This window comes from Thalia democratica, chromosome 1 (assembly GCF_965202585.1).
Source record: "Thalia democratica chromosome 1, ktThaDemo2.hap1.1, whole genome shotgun sequence".
In the NCBI taxonomy this organism is placed as follows: domain Eukaryota; kingdom Metazoa; phylum Chordata; class Thaliacea; order Salpida; family Salpidae; genus Thalia; species Thalia democratica.
This window is the reverse complement of record NC_139165.1, coordinates 75178820-75198978: the sequence shown is the minus strand read 5'-3', so window position 1 is coordinate 75198978 and position 20159 is coordinate 75178820. Positions and strand designations below refer to the sequence as shown.

The 20159-nt window shown below is 24.5% G+C and overlaps 1 protein-coding gene across 1 annotated transcript; it reads left to right on the top strand.

Annotated features, from left to right (window-relative positions):
• Positions 1-4876: 4876 nt before the first annotated feature.
• On the top strand, positions 4877-19882 carry LOC145843272 (protein odr-4 homolog). Its single transcript, XM_082950739.1, has 12 exons — positions 4877-5018; positions 8667-8726; positions 8967-9089; positions 9242-9394; positions 9797-9925; positions 11756-11917; positions 12146-12265; positions 12366-12459; positions 15407-15522; positions 15861-16005; positions 16940-17050; positions 19516-19882. The coding sequence occupies exons 1-12, from the start codon at positions 4923-4925 to the stop codon at positions 19617-19619; spliced, it is 1413 nt and encodes a 470-aa protein (XP_082806865.1). The 5' UTR covers positions 4877-4922; the 3' UTR covers positions 19620-19882.
• Positions 19883-20159: the final 277 nt, after the last annotated feature.

Below are 20159 nucleotides of genomic sequence, written 5' to 3'. Positions count from 1 at the left end.
CATTGAGTATTTTAACAAATGTTTTGCTATTTGTACTTAAAAAAAAGTTTATTATAAAGTTTCGTCTAATCTTTACTTGTAACCGTGAAAAACTAGTTATTTATAAATGTTTATTTTACCTTTATAAAATTTCAATCTGACATCTGTGTTTTAATCTTTATGACCTTGTCGACCAAAGATGTTGTCACGTTTTATTTTAAAACTTTTTTTAACAGTAATTTCTTAAAAAGAGTCATATTAAAAATGTTTACTTAACTAGTTATATTGGAATGTTAAACAGTTTTGTTATAATATGAATAATACTATTTGCATTACTGTTTTTTGATCATCAACTACTAACATGTGTGAAAATGGTTTATAAAATTACAAAATCTTAGTTAAAGGTTTACTACAAAAAGCTTAAATTTGTTTTCAACACCTGTTTTTAAAATTTTTTTTAATAATAATATATAAGTTAGAAAATTAGCTAAAAAAAATTAGATGCTTAAATAAGATGAACAATTTTTAAACGTTATTATAATTAAGATTATAAAAAATAAGGCTGAGCATCAACTTTCGACTTTAAACATACATTTGCACTTGTAAATTAAGATTCTTTTGGAATTCTTTAAGGAATGCTTTGTTTTAGATAGTCACTTTTTATTTAAAAAAGACAAATTTAAGTTTACTTTTTTCCATACGCATATACTCTTAAAGTTTAAAGTCAATTTCTCTTCAACTAATCTAACTCTTTGTTTAAATTTTTTCGAAATTTTGCATTAAAACGAACAAAGTTGAAATTTATAAAGTATTGTTTAATTATAAATACGCTTTTTTATAGCTGTTCGACAAAGTATTTCTTCTCAAAAATAACCAGTGATGAATTTTGAATACCTACTGTTTTTAGAATAAGAAACCATCATTTTGTTAATAATAAACTGAAAATGTTATTAATTTACGCCAATTTAAAAGTCTCAAGAAATAAGACTGTAGTTAATACAAAGTTACAAATGTTATATATTGAGAATATAAAACAAAATAGATCAAGTTAAAATTTTATCTAATTTATCCTAGAGTTATTTTTACTGTTTAAAATTAGAATAAACTTATATGAAAGTTCGAAAAAACCCTTTCAACACTTAAAAACGCTTAAAATACGAACAAAACATTTATGGTGATGAAATAACTAGCGTTGTTATACTCAACAAGTTTAAAAACATTTCACTTAGCATATCTAAACTGTTCTTAATTTTATGATTACTTTTTTATTTAAAATTCAGTAGATGTCTTACCAAGGGTTACCTTATGAGAAAAAATCCGTGTTATGAGCTTAGATTTTTAAAGTTTGTCTCGAAAACGTTAGCATTAATGAGTCGTTTAAAACTCAGATTATTGAAAAGGTTTTTTAGGAAAACAAAAACTGCGTAGAAGAAAACATTTATATGCTTTTTGTACATAAAAACTAGTTAACTTTACTTGATATGACAAATGTATTAATGCAGATACTGAAAAAAAGATAGACTAATAGAAAATATGTTCAACGATAAATTAGCTTAACAGATCTTTCGGAAAATTCAAAACTAATGTAACACAAAACTTAATAACTCCCACTTATTAGACGCCTTAAATAAATTTTTAATAGAATAAAAAAACTATAATTTTATTTTAACTTATTTTATTTTTGTAAACTACAACTGAATATAAATAAAAAAAAAGTCATTAAAACTATAACAAAACGAGTTTCATGAAAATAAGATAACACACAGACATATAAAAATAAACAAGAAGTCTCTAGTAATAACTAGTAATACTTATCACATCATAAGCATCTAGTCCAATAGATATTACCAATACTGAAATATTAAAAAAAACAATTAAAACCTTAAATGGCTTATTACTTCTTGTCCAGTAAAAATTGACACAACTGTAAATTACAATAGAAATAATCACAAGCTTCTAATTTATGTCAATCATAAATAGCAGACATAGATGAAACATAAACCCAGCTATAAAATGTACAACGATATGGAATATGATACATTTTAAGCTAATTGGAGGCCTTGGAACTTTAAAATTAATACACAGTACAAGTATCTGAACGAAGTATAACAGGAACAACTTTTTAAACAGGCATGTGAGATGGTGAGTCAGACAAATTTCAAGAAAGGAAACTGTGATGTTCTTTAGTAAAAAACTTCTCTTTGAAAACCGTACGTCAAAAGCAACTCCAATCATCGACTGAGCCAAAAGAGATAATACTTCTGCTTGTAAAATATTTGGATAGAACAGATCCCTGTAAAAAATAACTTTTATTTATGTGGTAAAAAAATGTTTTTATTCTGTATAGGTCACTCTTTTATAATTTATAATAATTTAAATTTGACAAGTTTATTAGTACCAACAAAAAACTGAACTTCACGACTGTCAATTATTAATTGTAGTTAAAGGTTTGGTTTTTGATTAAGTATATTTGAAAGCTATTGAAGTTGTTATTGTTTTTTTCATATCATTATTTTAAATTTGTGTATCAAACATTTATTATCTTAAAACTTAAGCATATTACATGTGAAATTTTTATCAAAATGTCTAAGCAAAACAAATGTTTAACAATTAAATAAACTAAGTTAGTAATTTACAGGGTTGTAAATGAAATTCTAAGCTTTTAGTTTATATTATTACACTTATGTTACTAAAGTTAAAGATTTAATTGTATAGTTTGTAAATTCTTTTACTTTTAATCTAGATTCAACTACCTTTTGCTAAATTTTCTTTTCTTAGTAAAGCATAAATTTAAGTAAGCATACATTTTTAGTGCAGACTTAATTAGTTGATTTACTAATTGATTGATTTCTTTAATTAGCTAACTTTTTGGTTTTTAAACAGTTTTTGATATTTTCTATAAAGTTCGAAGTTTTTGTTTAAAACTACTGATTAGCTACAACTAACATAGGTTATAAATAGTATATTGAACGACAAAAAATACTCAAAATGTTCGGTTCTAAGACCTGGTGCACAAAGAAACTTTTGGTTATCGAGTCGCAAACCGCGGATACTTTTCAACATCTTGTCCAGTACATAGAGTAAGCTAACATGGGTTTAATAATTTTAAAACCGTAGATTAATTTCAAATATTTCTATTAGTGTTATTATTTAATTTCATAAGATTTATAGACTTTTTTTAATGAACTTATTTAACTTTTAATTAAAGTATAACCAGTTGTATTTTACAAGCTATAGACCAGACTTTTTAGAGTTTTAGTTTTGAAGCAATAATTTTAGAAAAAAAAGTCTTGGAATGCCATCGTAATTTTGAAAATTGTCATAGAAAAACTATAGAATAATTATAGACTACAATTTGCAAAAATTAAAAATAATATCTTTAAATAAGCCATAATTAAATTGTCATTTGGATTACACTTTAAAGTATATATTACGAAAATTATAATTTTGGTTGTTTTGTTCTTGTGGTTTTGAAGCTAAAATATACTTGACTGATATCAAATTTATGCTCGTTCAGATTTGGCTTGCGGCCCCTTACTTAAAGTTTTGGAAGCATTAATAAACTTATTTTTAGATATTTGTTCCCCATAACCATTAGAATACGTTTGAACTTATAACGTACAAAATGTAAAAGAAGAATGACTTTTCATAGACTTTTTATGATTATATTTAAAACTTTTATATTTGTCGTTTTAAAACTTAGCACCGAGTTTCAAAACAGCTCTAAAAAGTGTTATAAATATAGTAACTTAAGCTAGTTAGATTAATTTCACAGCTTTTCTTTGCAGAAAGTTAGTTGTTGAGTATAAATAAATATATGTATACAACTAAAAGTGCTTTTTAATGTTTCATACTGTTGTTGTTTCATAGTGTTTTAAATGCAAAGTAGGAGTGTCCCAAAATCATCTGTCTTTTTGCACTAGTTTACTTTATTTCATATCAAAAAGCCTTAATGAACGGAAGGATTTAGAACAGTAGTATTCTGAATAAAACTTCAAAAATCGATTAAAGCTTTTAAGTATATATAAAACCAATTTCATATAAAACCGTTGCTTTTCATAATTAAGACTCAAATAAAGTAAATATAAATTATTTACATAAGGTATTTTTAAACATACACTTTTGTAACATCTAAGTTTTCAGTTTCAATAGCAACAAAAAAAGTAATTATGTTTTGAAATTAATAGTCTTTAAATATAAAGTATTTTGAACTTCAATAAAAAAATATTTTTATATCTAAAATTAATAATTAGTCTATAATATATATTAATTCATTTTACTGTCAAAATTTATCATAAACACAAATTTCTTTAGAATTTTCGTACTTTTCATATTAAAATTTTTATTTTATGTGTTTTGGAAAACTTTAAAACTTTCTTCAATCTTACTTAAAAATATTTACTACCTAACGTAAAAAAGATATTAATTCTTAAAAGTTTAGAGTGTTTAGACCAATTTTTTTTGACAATGGTGACAAAACTAGTATTAGTAATAACATAAAAAAAAAATCGAATATATTTTATTACCGTGAAAGTTTTACACTACTGTCACATTACTTTTAGATTTTTTTTCATAAAGCAAAAAATAAAATAAAAAACAGCTTCAATTTTTTTTAATATATTTAAAGTAAGTTAGTAAAGCATTTGAACTTAATTTGTAAATTGAAACTAGTTAAATATTTCAAACTAAAACTAGAATATGATAATTGATTTGTTACAACACTTTTAAGTCTGCTTATTCAAATGGATTTTTTTAGATATAAGTTTTAACTGTTAAACATTGTTATAGACGCAACCTTCCAAGTTAACAAAAGTAGAGTTTAACTTTTATTTAAGCCATTTTAAACTTCATACATGAGTTGCATAGAAAAAAACACAACAGCTCATGTGTGACACAATTTAATTCAATATTTTCCAACTGTAAAACAGATAACATTCTTTAATATGGTAATTAAAGTTTACTACAATGATGATGTTATTTCAACATTAGAAAACCTTAAAACTGCTTCGAGTCAGTCAAGTGGAATTATTATTGGAAAGGTAAATTATATATCTTTTTAATTGTCTTTTATTTATATGTATATATTTTAAAAACAAGCTATGGGTATATGCCTTTTTGTAGATATGTACTCGAAATTAGTTTAAATGATTATTTTAGCTGCATACAAATGGTTTTTACTGTTAAGAGTCTTAGTTAATGATGTAACTAGAGTTTTAAGTCTTAATAACTGACAATTGTAAAACTATTTGATTGAACTTAAAAAATTGTGTTTAATGTTTCTTATTTCAAATTATGGTTTGCTGATTTAGATTAAGTTTCTGATTTATAAACTAATACTTGAATAAGTTTAAGTTGTGATTTTGACTTAAACTAAATATAGTCAAGGATAAAGAATGGAGTTTAACATTTTTTACAAAAACTTATGTTGGATTTTTAAAAAAGCTTTAAGTACACATTAACTATTAGATACTTTTTATAAAATTAATTCCATTAATACTTGAGATATAGAAGTATTCAATTAAGTTAAGTAAAAATATTTCTGATAAAAGTGTAATGAAGAGAAATATTAATGACAGGGTTTCTCAAAATAAAAATAAATTCTAAAAATCAATTTCCCTTTTCAACTTTTTAGGAATATACTTTATTTTTTCAGGGATTCTATTTAGTACTACTAGAAAATCTTAAAAAGAAAATTAAAAAAAAAAACAACTTTGCTTAAATCTCAAAAGCTACTTTTAATTTTTTAAAACAGTCAAAAGCAACTGGTAGCTTGGTTTTTAATGCAGAAAATAAGGCTTGTATTTGCAAAAAGTAATTTACCCTTCCTGTGGTCTAAATCTGGGTTACCCAAAATTTTTTATAAGGCCCCCTTTGGGAAAATAATAAAATCAATGGGCCCCTTCAATAAAGTTTCTCAAAAAGCTACCCTTTGACTTTTTTTGCTGCTGTTAATCACCAACTCCAGAATTTCTAAAGTCGCCCACTTAGAGAAGCCTTGTTGCATTGTATGTTTGAAGTTTTCACGTAACATCTGTTAAAGTTCCAAAACTACTCTTAAATAAACTTAAGACCTTTTTTTGTGTTTAGCTTTTCACCATCAACTCCAGAATATCTCATCAATTCAATTTTAGGTTTAAAATTATGGCCTTAGTACCCTTTTTTAAATCACGACTCTCCTTTGGTCCCTTTGCAGCTTATGACCCACTAATTTTCTTAAATGACCCCAAGGGGGCCATTGAACCATTGTTCCTATAAACTCTGGTCTAAATTCACACTGTAAAAAAATTTCATAAAATAAAAACTTAATTACTAACTAAAGACAAAGGTTGAGAAAGTGTCCCTTTTTAAATTTAGTCTTGTTTTTTTTTTCAATAATAAAGTAACTACCAGGTCTTAAAACTAAGTTTTGAGATATTGTTGACCAAAGTAGGAGAGTTCATTAGGCTCTTATTGAAGACAAAACTATCAAGGTAAAATTCAGTGTTGCCAAGGTTCAGGCTATGTCAGTTTTTAGGATTCAAACTGACCAAAAGTCAGTTTTTATAGGTCAAAATGACGAAATGTCAAAATTTGTCAGTTCTAGTTTACAAAATTCCTTAATTTTCAAGGCCTAAATATGGTAAAAAATTAACAAAAAATTCTTTATTAGACTTAAATTGCAAAATATTCTCAGAAATTAACTTTCAAAATCATTAAATTCCAAATCTTTCAAATGATAAAATTAAAAAAAAAAAAAATTGTTTATAAAGTTAGACTAAAACTGGAAAATGTTTCTTGAACTATAACTATTACCCTATTTGAACAAGTAGTTGAAATATTTTTTAGTATTGATGATCTGTGGTAAGGACACTTCCATAGTGAAACTTTGATACATATACTAAAATCTGTTTTACAAAAATTTATAATCAAACTTTTTTTCGTTTAAGATCTTTATAATTAAGCACTTAGTTTAGTGTTTTATGTAACAAGTTTATGTGTATGGTTTACCTCTTTATATATATTTTTTACATTTATTTAAATTTTAAAAATAACTAAAAACAGATTATATTGTTTATTTTGTAATGTAATGATTAACAGAACAAATAATAGAAGGAAGTATTTTATTAAACAGATGTATCTTTACTTTTTTATAGTTATTATTAAGTTTTATGATTATTCTTGTTTTTTTTTATTATAGTTACTATTTCATTGCATGTGTTTTTTCTATATTTTCGTTTGTTTTTGTAAGGTTCATTTGAATTTTTTTTTAAAGATTATGGCTAATTTTTAGTATACATCATGATATCATTTATTTAAAAGTTTTAACAAAGTTAATTATAAAAGTTTAAAGTTTAATACCATTTATAGTTTTCCAGAATTAATTATGATTTAGTTTGAGTATTTTAATTGAAAAATCTTTGCCAGTAGTTTACATTTGTGACACTTAGAGATTATTTACAAAAGAGAAAGCAGTGAGAAAAAAGATTACCTAGTTCAGTGCAAATTTTTTTATAATTAAGTTGATATTATTCATTTTTACATTCCAATAACTTATTATTATAGTTATCTTTTGCTGAATTACACATTCTGAACACAAAAGCTACTCAATAGAAAATTTGTAGCTAAGAATTACTAGTCTAAATAAAAAATAAACCTGACAGAATTTTTTTATTTTGGTTCAAAAATGTGTACTGAATAAGAAGTGCTACTAAAATGTGTACTTGTCAAAATATGCATAATCAGAATGTGTATTTAACTGAAAGTGTGTACTTAAAATGCGTACCTAAGATTAAGGTAAAACTCAGGCTAAATTAATCAAAATTTTTGTGTGGCAGCCCTGAAAATTGATCTAGTTCACAAAAATCTATCTATCTTCCTACGGTTTTTGAGCAATTATTTTAATTTTTCCCAGTTTAATCTTTAGTGTTAATTAAAAACAAATTTTATATTATATAACTGAAGTTGTTTGTGTTTTTTCAAAAATTAGTAAATAGAAATATAGTTTCATAAACTAAAAAATTCTAAGAAATTTGAAGAATAATTTGTAAAAGTCAAAGTCTCCAATTAAAAATGTATAAGTGATAACTGTAAACTTAAAATTGCATTTCAAAAATAGTATTTTTTAAATAATGCCTATCAGTTTATTGTTCATGAGAGCCATTTTTACTTTTTTAAAAATATAAAAAAGATAACATCACACTTAATAAATACAAATAAAAGTCAAAAATTTTTGTTACCTCTGTTGTTTTATTTAATCTTCTATATTTTTATCAAGCAAACTTCTAAACTAACTGAAAAGTTTTATCTACTTATCATTGATTATAACATGATTGCTACACACTCAGAGTACTCAGGTTAACTCAGAGTATTTTAAGTTATAGAAGATTTCAAGATAGCTCAGAATATTTTGGTTTTTTTTTTAAACTCAGGATGACTCAGGACAGTTTTGATTTTTTATAAAAATTTCAGAATAGTTTCTAGATTTTAGAAGTTAAATATATATAGTTGAGTCAGATATAGTTGATCCAGTTTCCATATTTGTTATTTTGTGTAATTAATTTTGTTCATTTACAAACATTTTTTTATTAATTTTGAAGTTCTTATTTAATTTTTTTTAGCCTTGCAGCTAGTTCTTCACTATTATTAAATATGTTTTTATATTAGAAAAAAAATTGTTAAGCTTTGTTTCATTTATTACTTTCTTGCAGAGTCTAAATGATTGTCACATTGCCACCAAGCTAGTCATTACACCATCTGAAACCGGAAAGGTTAGAGACACTAAAATTTTCTGACAATATATAAATATTACAATTAAGTATTTTCTTAACTTCAAACAATAATTCTAGCAAATCAAAGCTTAGTATTTTGACTAAAATAAATGTTTTTTTTCTCTATCTAGTATTTAAAGCTAGATGATTGTTTATGCTATGTTATACTTAATATCAAAGTTGTTAGTCTGAATATATGTTAATGTTTTTCAAATTGTTTTAAAAAACGTCTTTTTTTAGCTTGACAAGAAATGGCTTCTTGTACATGCAAAAGAGCTGACAACTATGCTACCATCTGGGTTGCAGATTATTGGGGCGTTTGCCATGTCTTCCAAAAATTCTTCTGAGCTGGTTTTTAAACAGGTAGAAAAAATAACTAAGTTGTTACTTTTTTATGAGCTATTATTTTTTTTGCTTTAGCACAAAATACTATTTGCTAGAAATTAAATACTACCAATAAAATTAATAATTGTGTATAGTAGTTCAAATACTAAATATATAAAAACATGTTATAGTTGTGGAAAAGTTACTATGAAAGTCTGGAAAAACAAGGTTCTTTCAAATTTACAAAAAATATCTTATTTAAAAATGATGCTGTATTTTCGGCACTTGACTTAAGTTTGAACGGAGATGTGAGATCTTTTAAGCAGTTTGATGCTAATAATAATGTAAGTTTTGCCATTTTGTATTACATAAAACAGTTAATTTTTAAAATAATTTTTAGTTTAGTTTTTTGTTTATGGTTTTAGTGCTTAGTTTTAACATTTTAAAATTTAGTTAAAAATAACTACTTTAAATGATGTTACAATGTTTTAGAGATGAGTGTGTTTTATACTTAGATAAAAAGTATTATATCATTGACTGATTTATTTGTACTTTATTTTAAAATAATGTGCATTATAGGTTTGCTATTTATTGCAACATATTTTTTTTCACAATTTTAGTTGTTCAAATTGTACAGTAGGAGTTTAAGATATAAAAAAAGTTTAAATTACTTAGCAAAAATATGTACAATAACCAGCCTTTTTTTTACTTATATTTATGTAGTTTCAAACCAACATATTTTCTAGTTCTCAGTTACTTCATCTACCTGGAAGCATCAAGCTGATACTACAAAATGGAATGTTTTGACTTCAAAGTTTCAAATGGACTTAACATTGTTAAGGGATTTCAATGACAGGTCAATGGATTTGATTCAGGTTTTTTTCAATAAAAAGTTCAGTTAGATTTAATTTTAATACTTGATCATTATAAAAAACAATCTAAAATAGAGTTAAGGCCATAGAAAATGGTCTGATATTTTTTCTACAAAATTGATCCTTATTTAAAAGCTTAAAGTATATCTTATCAGATGCTTAATTGAAAAAATATCATTTAAATTTTAGATGTAGTTAGTTTTGTCAAAACTTTCTGATACAAACGTATAATTTTTGATGAGCATTATTCTGGAATTATCAATTTTTCTAAATTTTATAAATTCCATCTCCTAAGAAACTTACCTAACAATTTTAAAAAGTGTTTGTAATGTTAGGAACATCTTTTATTGGCAGTTGAACCAAATGGGACCAATAGTAGAAAAAAGTTAAGATTTTGTTTACTAAAAGAAGTTATGTTCGTACAAGTTGTTTACTATTTAAAAGAAACCGAGCTTAAGGTTTAAAAACGCTTGTACACAAACTGTAAAAGCAGATAGATTTATAATAAAATAGTCAGTTTTTGAATATTTTGTTTGTGCCTATTCATAAGGAACCTATTGAACTCTCCAACTTTGATTGCTTCTATCCTAAAATATAGTTTTAAGGCCATAGGGGGGGGGGGGGGGGGTAAACCATGTTTTTTACAAGTTGATCTTATTTTATTGAGTTTTTTCTAAGCTTCAAGATGCTTTTTATCGTTTAAAAAATTTGAGTTATTTTTTGAGATATTACCAGTCAAAGTTGGGCCGCATAATAGGTTCCCTATGGGAAAGGAAAACTAAAACAGCAAAAAAAGACTATTTCATTTAAAATCTATCTCCACCTACATTTTTCAAGCAATCTTCTTCAAACTTTCACAGTCAAATTTTTATACAATAATAAAAATACGTTACTTTAGAATTAAAAAAAAATTTGTAAAAATATATTTTTTTGAAAAAAAAACACATTTTTTTTAGTTTTTGTGATAAAATTTTTATTTTTTTGAATTACTACAATTCTAAACTAAAGTTTTTTCTTTTTATTATAAGGAACGTTTCCTGAAAATTTAAAGAAGATTGCTTGAAAAATGAAGGCGGAGATAGATTTTTAGTGAATTTTTAAATTTCCGGGAAAATTGACCCCAAAAAATTTGAGGTCCATACGTTTATATCAGAAAATTTTTACAAAAAATTAAATATCTCAAAATTTAAATTATATTTTTGAATTCTATAAAAACTGGCTTGTAGTTTGTACTTAAAGCTTTCATATAAAAGCCAAAGTTAATTTTTGTAAAAAAAAAATGTTGGACCCCCTATGGCCTTAATTTAGTAAAACTAGTAGCTTAGTTATTAGTGTAAAAACTAAAGCTTACTATTTCAAAGAGTGATTTACTCCTTATCTATTGACTTAAAGTTTTTAAGTTGTAGTTATTTTTTTTTTTTTAATAACTAATATAGTTTTTACTTTTGTTTGTAGTTCTAAAACATTGCTTTTTATAGTTAAAGTTTATTTGAACAAAATTATTATTTTTTGTTCATAAACAATTGTATACTTGTAGTTTTAAATGTGACAATTAGTGTTCTCAACTTTTGTTCAGGGAGATAAAATGAAAATATTAAATATTTTCTAAGAAATCCTTTATAAAACAATGTTTCACTTATTAGAGATCTTCTGATATAATCAAGTTCTTTTTCTATTTAATAAATTTTAATTTTATACGTAGCTCATAATTTTATTGTTTATTTTAAATAGATAGTGAATTTAACTTTTTGTTTTTGTTCGAGCAATGAAAATATAAACTTTATAATTTTTCATGAGAGTGAACTTCTGTAAGCTTTGTATGTTTTGTAACAGGACCAGTTGAATGATTATTGCAGCAGAATAAATAACTCGATTGGTGAAATAAACGGTGAACTAGTGGCAGGCGGTGGTGTGCTACCTGCTGAAAAACTTGAAAATATCGTGAAAAACACTGACAACCCCGTCAAGTGCAAACTGTATATTGGATCTGCGGAGGTGAGGAAATTTTTAGTACAGTTTGTTTTTGTATTTTTTTATATAAGCTAAGTAAAATTGACAACTATGAGAAAATTTTATTTAAATAAAACTAAATAGCTAAGAAGTATTTATAACAGACATATAGTTATAACTTTTAAACCACAATGTATGATATTTTCTTTAAATATATTAATACTTCTAAAATTAAGTACTTAAATATATTTAGTTATTACTTTAATTTTATAGACTAAAAATATTGGTAAGGAATCTGAGATGCTAAAAAGCACAGGAAAGATTCAAATTTTAGGAGGCATGGCTTTAAAAGCATACGTCCCTTATAATTCAACTACTGAAGATGCTTTGGATGTTAGTTTAACTTATTTTACTATGTTATTTTACAATTTTTTTGTTGTACAACAAAATGTTTTCTTAAATTATTCTAATAATAACCAACTCAATACTACAGGCTTTGAAATTTGATGCTATCACTAGTTTATACAACCGATGGAATATGACTATGGATAGCTACTCTGATTCTTTTCAAAGTATGAAAAAGGGAGGCAAGATATTTTGAAAATAAATATTGAAAAGTATAATTTAATGTATAAAATAATAAAAATAGTTTAAACAATTTTGTGCACAAGGTTTTCCAAAAGTGGGCTGTTTTAGAAAATAAGTAATAAGTAACTTAATGGAAAAAAAAGGGGAACATTTAAGCTAAAGGCAAATTTTTATTTTTCATTTGTATTAGAAATTTAAGCTTTCTATGCAATTTTGTTCCTGAGGTATGGTTTTAAAAAGAAATAGATTTGTTTTTCTTAAGTACAAAATACTAAAACAATAGAACGCTTCAAAAAATTATTTTAACTTATAAAGATGGTTTAATATTTTATACATTTTGTTAAATATGTTTCATAATACTAGTAAGTTTTCTATTTGCTTATAGATAAACAGATAATTGAAGTAATAAATGGTTTGAGAAAGTGTTTGATTATTGTAACCTCATAAGAATAAAGAAAACTCGAATTATTTCTTTTTTTTTTAATTTGTTTTATATTTATAATAGTTAAAAACAGGATATCATATTTTTGTAGAGGCAAGTTGTATAACTGAAATGTATATAATTTAGAACTTTAAAAAAATCTTAAGTTTTGAACAAAAAATATATAACAACCTGGAAAAACACGATTTTTAAACAGTTTTTGAAAAAAAAAGTAAAATAATAAGTTTTAGAATAGACAATAAATGATTAATTTCCTCAATAATATTTTTTTATATTGTTTAGAGATTTATTTATTATAAAACGTTAAGTAGCATTAAAGTAATTTTTCATTAATTTTGTACCATTAAGAACATTTTATACTAAAAAGCGACAAGAAAACTTGTACTTTGAAAAACCTAGAAGAAAATCAGTAAACATTTTAAAACTAGTCTGCATATAAGTTTGTTTTCCTGAGCACAAAATAAAAACAGGTATGTGTTCAGCTTCAACTCGTTTGATCTCTCTTTTAATAGTAATTTCGATCAAGGAGGCGACCTTAAAAGTTTGATTTTTAACCTTAAAATTGGGCAGTATGGTCAATGAGACTGTTGTACCTTATAATAAATGTAAAATGTGTTTGAAATTTTCTATATGAATTTTTAAAAGTTTAAAACTAAATAAGAAATCATTATTTTTTTCTCTTTTTTTTTGACATTTTCTACTTAGTTTTTGAATAAAGTAATACATTTATCAATTTTGATATTATATATTTGGGGACGGGTCAAATATGCACAAAGACACTTTTACACAAAGGGTCATTTTTGCACGAGAGTAAAAAAATAACTTAAAAGAAGCTACCGACAAAGAGTAAGAAGGGTTAGCGGTAACAGTGATAGTAAAAAAACAAAAATATTATATATAAATTAAAAAATAAATAATAATAATAATAATAAGAAGAAAACAAATTTACTGACCTAGGGTATGGGTTAGGGGTAACAGTGATAGCTAAAAAAAGAATAAAGAAAAAAAATTATAAAAAAATAATAAGGAAAAAAAAAACCGACCAAGGGTAAGGGTTAAGGGTAACATAGATAGTAAAAATAAAACTTCAACTTATGCATATTCCCTTAGTGCATATTTGACACCTACCTTGTTGTTTTAATGTAGCTGAAAATTTAATTTAATTGACATTCTCTCAAAGTTTTGTTTTAACCTTAAAAGTGGGCGATCTAGTCAATGAGATTGTGGAATATGTTATAAATCTTAAGTTAATATAAATGTTATAAATTTTAAATATTTAAAATTCATACACATTTATAAAACTAAAAACGAGTACATAAAATGTATAGTACTAAACTATTTAATCCCTTTATTTTGGATAGATTATTTTTTTTTAGCTTTTATTCAAAAAAAAAACAAATTTATCAACAGTTGCTGATTAGTGTAGCTTCTCTTTTAACTTGAATGATACATACTTTCATTTTTTACTTCTAAAAGATTGTCATTTTTCACTAGTATGTAACTTGTTGTAGACTTATAATTATTAATAGTTTTAGTAATAAGAATACTGTAAGATTTGTGTTTGCATATATGTGTTTGTGTTTAATTTTAGATCAAATCATTAGATAAAATTATTCAATAAACTTTTGTCTTTAAGAAATACTGCAGGTCAAAGTTATCAGTGTTACTATTATTTATTTGTATCATTTCAAACTAATCGATTTTTTACAACGCTAAGTTTTTTATTATCTAGTTCTTATATACGTTCGTAACTAACTAGCGTTTATCGGATTAGTGTTACTTACGCCCTATGCGTTGATTTACACATTAGTTTTATATTAATAGACTTCAATTACGTGTTTCAATAGTTGTATAATGCCTTCCAAAGCAGCTACAATTAAGCGGTTTCTTTATACTAAACTTATATTTTTATAATTCATTAAATTTATGTGAATTTAAAAAGCTTAACTTAAAATATGTGTATAAGATGACTTTTGAATGTACTAATAAACCATTTTGTTGCGAATTAAACCTACATTTTTATTTATTAACACTTTAAGCGTTGCATTCAAAATGTAATTAATTCCCCATTTAAAACAAACTTAGTACCAACTAATTAATCAAAACACAAACATAAGAGTAACACTTAAATAATAATGAAATAATTACAAATAATATTGTAAACTGATAAAACATTTTTTAGAACAAAATATGGATTATTTAATAATATTAATATAATTACTCTTGATTTTTTATCAGGACTAAGAACTAAGTTCAGGCTTGTATTTCTTGTAAAGTTAAACATATGAATATACTTTTTTATAATGAAAAAGTTGGTTCTATTTTTCTATCAGCAATAAAATTTAATATAAAATTTTAAAGCATTAAACAAAAGATTAAATATTTCCTTAGTAGTAAAAAGATAACCAATTGAAGTTTTTGAAAATTCCTAAATGCTAACAAAATATTTTATGTTATAGAATGTGCAAAGTTTATGATGTTTTTAACACAAACTCTTTTTGCAGTAATTTCCTTACCCAAAAGAGTAGCTTACACTGAAAAAGACAGCAAATTACAAATAACTTATTATGATTACGTGTTTGACCCAGAAGAAGAAAACGATGCCTTAGAAAGAATTAAAGTTTGTTTTTAAATTTAATATCTGTCACAATCAGTTAATAGTAAATAGTAAAGTATCTAAAAATTATATTATAAACGCATAAATATTATAAAAATATATATTTGATATTTTATTATTGTTTTTCTAATATATAACTACCTAGACAAAAAATATCTGCATAGGTTTTAATTTTGTTCCTTTATCAAATACAACAAAAAATCAGTTATAGAAGTTTTCAAAAGCAAATAACTTTTAATTATTTAAATGGAAGTGTAAATTGACAGTTCATATATTTTTCTTACCATTTTTAATTATTGTTAAAACTGATAACTATTATTCAGTATTTAGTACTTTTATAGGAAAATTTAAATACGGAAGTCAATCCAGATTATTTTGATAACAAGATTGAAATCTTTTACAATCCTGAAAGTGATAAAGAAGAACTTTCTGAAGACAATAATGAAGTAACTGAGAATAGATCGCAGTTTAGTAAAGAAGTTATGAGTTAGTTGTAGCATTTATTTAGTTTTGATTGAAATACCCGATCATTGTTGAGATCTATTTTCCAATTTATAAGTCAGGTAAATATAAATATTAATTAAAATGATTATCAATTATATTTTGATAGAAAATTCTTTTACAAACTGTTGTTCTACTTTAGGGATCGGCAGCCTTTTGTAACTCGCAGCAATTTTTTTTCAAAGAAATTGCTTGTGAGCCGCACTATTTACAAAAAAGTGTTCGAGGTCCGAAATTATTTTATAATAATTATTGTAGTTAGTAGAAAAATATAATTATAAACCAAAGTATTACAAAACAAGCAGTAAAGTAGCAGAAGTTAAGAGTAATTATTAAATTAAGAGCGTAATTGTAAGTTTTTATAGCAAAATCTTAATTTTTATGATTTTAAAAAAGTGTGTTTTCAGCTAAAAAATACCTCGCGGGCCGCATATTTTAGCTTTGAGGGCCGCATTTGGCCCGCGGGCCGCAGTTTGCCGACCACTGTTTTACTTCTTAGATCTCTAAACTTTCGCCTATTTTTTTTTATTCTTAAAAAAATTGTACAAAAATAATTTTGCGTATGACGTAGTATTTTAAGTTTTGTTTAAAAAATCAATAAATCTGTTTGAACTCAAAGAAAAAATTAATTAACAATTTGTCAAAAAAAAAATTATAATGTTGGTCAGCAAAAAGTCTGGAATTAATGTATCAGCTCACACCTACGAATCAAACAAATATAAAAAAGCAGTAGAACTTACTTACTTTCAGCAAACAAGTCTACAATATATAGCTTTTACTAGTACGTGTAGAACCATATCTCCATCAGTTTATGATTCATGTTTCGAGATGAGCTTGCTTTTATTTAGATAGTATCTAGATTTTAAGTAACTTTAAAAACAAACATTTTTTTCCGTTTTTAATGATGAGTATATTTCAGCACTGGTGTTGGGAATGGTCAGTCTGACTTGCTTGATTGGATTTTTAATTTCTGGTTTCGCTAGTCGAGATAAAGTAGAAGAAAAAAGCGAATGGGACGGATCTTTGTTAGGTTCGTTGTTGAAAAAGTAAATTTTAATTAGTAGTGGTTTGTATGCCTTTACAAGTTGAGTGTTTAATTTAATTTAGTTTTTGAAGATTTTTAAGTCGTGTGCGTATGGTCGATCAGTTCAAATTAGTGTTTTTTATAAAATGTTTGAAATTCATAAATTACCAGTGTAATCATTGAAACACATAGTTTCTGTAGCAAATAGGTCCAACGTATTTTTTGGATTTTTTAGATGTTTTTACTTGATTGTTTGATTAAAAACGAGGTCACTAAAGATTATAACAATAAAAAAAAAACAATGAAAGCTCATTAAGCATAACAATAAATAAAAACCTTTTTTTTTTGTTTTACCGTATGTATAAATAAAGTGTTGCTATAACTGTACAATTCGATAGTTTTTTTATAACTTATGAAACAGCAAGATTGTTAAAGTTTATTAACTTAAACTATTTGCAGTAATATTTAAAAGTTTATCCAAAACTGCTAACAGTAACACTAAACGCTTTCTTGTTTAGCGCATTTATATTTCTTTTGTGTTTAAATTTTGTTGAAAATTTTGTTAATTAAGACCAGTAGTTGTTAGTGTTTAATTTTAATCTTTTTGAATATTAATTTAAATATTTTTGTTGAAATATTTTCATAAAATGTGAGCTACTTCAAAAACCATTTAAAACAGTAATGAGATTTTATTTGAATATACCAAGTTATTTCTTTTGTGTTTAAATTTTGTTGAAAACTTTGTTAATTAAGACAAGCCGTAGTTAGTGTTTAATTTTAATCTTTTTGAATGTTAATTTAATAATTTCTTGTTGAAATCTTTTCATAAAATTTGAGCTATTTGAAAAACCATTTAAATCAGTAATGAGATTTTATTTGAATATACCAATTTTTTTTTGTTTAGATTTTGTGTTTTAACTTTAATTTATTACTTTCAAATTTTATATTAATATTTCAAATGATTTATAAACATTTTTATAAACTTTACTTGGTGCATTAAATATTCAAAATTAATGTCTTTGCATTTCATCGTGGATGGCTTACAATAGATGCATCAAAAGGAATGGCGGCGCTCATTTTTTGGATTGCAATAAAGATGTTTTTGGGAGAAGTCGAAACGCGTGTGGTTGGCAGGCAGCCCAGATTAAAGACCCTTCAGTTTAAAGACAGATCTAAATTTTTTAAGATTTTTTATGTTTTTGGTGAGTCAGAGAAGTTAAGTTTTCAAATTTTAGAATATTGGTGGAGTTCAGGATTTTTTTATCAACTGATTTTCTAAAAGAGAGTTTTACTTAAACAAATATACATTTTGATTCAGTATTAGTTTACTTGCAGGATGTTATACTTATAATTTGATATGTTTTAGTTTTCATGTGAAAAGTATAATGTGAAGTTTTTAGATAGTTTTATGGCATATCTTTTTGTTTATTTAGATTTAAATTTATTTAATTAATGAAGTTAATTTCGATTTATACTAGTTCAAATGAAATAAAATCGAAAAACTTCAAATAAAAATTTCGATAAATTAGTTTTAAAACTTAATAAAAAGTACACGGTTGTTATTCCCTTGTACTACTTGAGTACCTTGGTTGTAAAAGTCGTTGTTACAGCCTACTCTACTGCTATTCCAGAACATATTGATTCACAATGTTTTTTTGAATATTTAATTTTAAAATCAGCAAGGTCAAGAGTAACCTACTCAAGTATATTTTACATTGTTTAGTTGATCTATTACATAATTTATATGACAAAAGTTGAACCAAGTAAAATTTTTTAATTGTAATCTATTAATTTAAAGTCATTTACAAGCGAGTAACAAAAGAAGAGTAATTAATAAAATGATTAATTCTCTTTTGTAAGCACACTACAAACTAAAGAAGAATCTTAAATATTTTTAAAACTTGAAATTATTTTACATGATTATTTAGCTAAGTGTAAGTGCTGTTTCATTTACTATTTTGTAGCATAATAATAAGTATATACTTTTATTTTGATTGTTCACTAGGAAGTTTAATTCAGGTATTCTTATTGTTTTATCTAGATATGTAATATTTTTAGTTCAAAATATTTACATTAATCTTTAATAAAAAATTGAAACATTTCCTTTTGAGCTGTATTCTGTTTTTAAAAACAGAGTGATAGTCTTGTAAACTGATAATAAAATATTGATCAAATTTAAAACTTTTTTTTTTTCCACAAAAAAAAAAGTATATTATTCGAAAAAAATATTTATAAAAGTGTATGTTCTATGTATTTTTAGTTTACATAAGTTGGTAAAAAAGGACATGGAATTTTATACTTGTATGTTAAACATATTTTAGAGTTTGTTACTGTTAAAAGTTAATTTAAAATTATGAAATGTTAAAGTTTTTCTTAAATTTAGGCCATGGCAAGTACTTCTAATATTTAGAATTTATAATATGTAATGTTTAGATCTATCGATATCGTTTTCTTAAATACTTTTTTTACAGTTTTCTGTACTACTGTGGTGGCAATGTTATTATCAGTGTTTTTTTACAAAAACCGAGCCATGAATCGCCAAGAAAATAAGAATGGAAAAGAAGTTGGTCAGTAATCGCGAAAAAGACTATGTAAACTTCGATTTGCACTTTAAGAGCATATCTAAACTTTTAATGCAATAAAATTCGACGTGTATTAATATTGCTTTTGTTTTTGGTGTTGTTTTTTATATAAGTAATTATTCTGCCATAATGTATCAACATTTTAGGTTTAGTTCAATTTTTCAATCTCTAGTTTATTTATATTGAACACTTAAAAAAAAGCTATTTATTAAATAAGAAAACATGAAAGTTTTTTTTTTAATTGACACTGTTGCTATATAACACAAACTTTACAACAATTTTTTTTTTCTACTTTAAGGTAAATAGATTAATAAAAAGGTAAATAAAATTTAGAGTTGTTCTAACTAAAATAATATTTGGAACTGGTGTATAATTTTTTAACCTTTTAAAAGTTTGTATTTTGCGTTAAGATTGACTGATGTTTAACAGTTAGGTGAAGAAAGTTTATTTAGCAGAAGTAATTTTTTTTTAAATAGTTTTAAATGCAAATCAATTTTAAAGTATTTCTGACTCATAAAATGACACTTAATTTT